Raw genomic sequence first — 372 nt, 5'->3', positions numbered from 1 at the left:
TGCCGGAGAGTGGCCAGGCGGGTGAGCCTGCGGCACCGGTGGTGACCTCCTGTCCCTGTCCCCCCAGGGTGGCACTTTGCGGGATGGCAGCAAGGAGCCCACACCCTCCACCCGCCTCTTCCACGTGCACGGCACTAATGAGTACAACACCAAGGCCTTCGAGGTGCCCGTCCGCGCCTCCTCCCTCAACTCCAATGATGTCTTCGTGCTCAAGACCCCCAGCTGCTGCTACCTCTGGTATGGGAAGGTGGGTACTGCTGGGCAGCGGGGTGGCTGCTGCCACCCCCAAGAGAAATGTCCCCATCTCCTCTTCCTCCTCTTTGGCCGGGGCTGGTGATGGAGCAGCCGTGCTTGCTCGGCAGGGCTGCAGCG

General features: G+C 65.1%; 1 protein-coding gene across 1 annotated transcript in view; it reads left to right on the top strand.

Moving 5' to 3' along the window:
* The window catches only part of LOC104083619 (villin-1-like), a gene marked incomplete at its 5' end in the record, with an annotated part of 5,684 nt that overhangs the window by 3,363 nt on the left and 1,949 nt on the right, over window positions 1-372 (top strand). Inside the window, 1 exon segment of the mRNA XM_009587151.1 lies at window positions 68-247. Within this exon segment, the coding sequence (XP_009585446.1) occupies window positions 68-247 (180 nt within the window).

Source organism: Fulmarus glacialis, unplaced genomic scaffold, assembly GCF_000690835.1.
Source record: "Fulmarus glacialis isolate BGI_N327 unplaced genomic scaffold, ASM69083v1 scaffold28951, whole genome shotgun sequence".
Taxonomy (NCBI): Eukaryota; Metazoa; Chordata; class Aves; order Procellariiformes; family Procellariidae; genus Fulmarus; species Fulmarus glacialis.
Note: the sequence above shows the minus strand (reverse complement) of the source record. Positions and strands in the feature narration are given on the sequence as shown.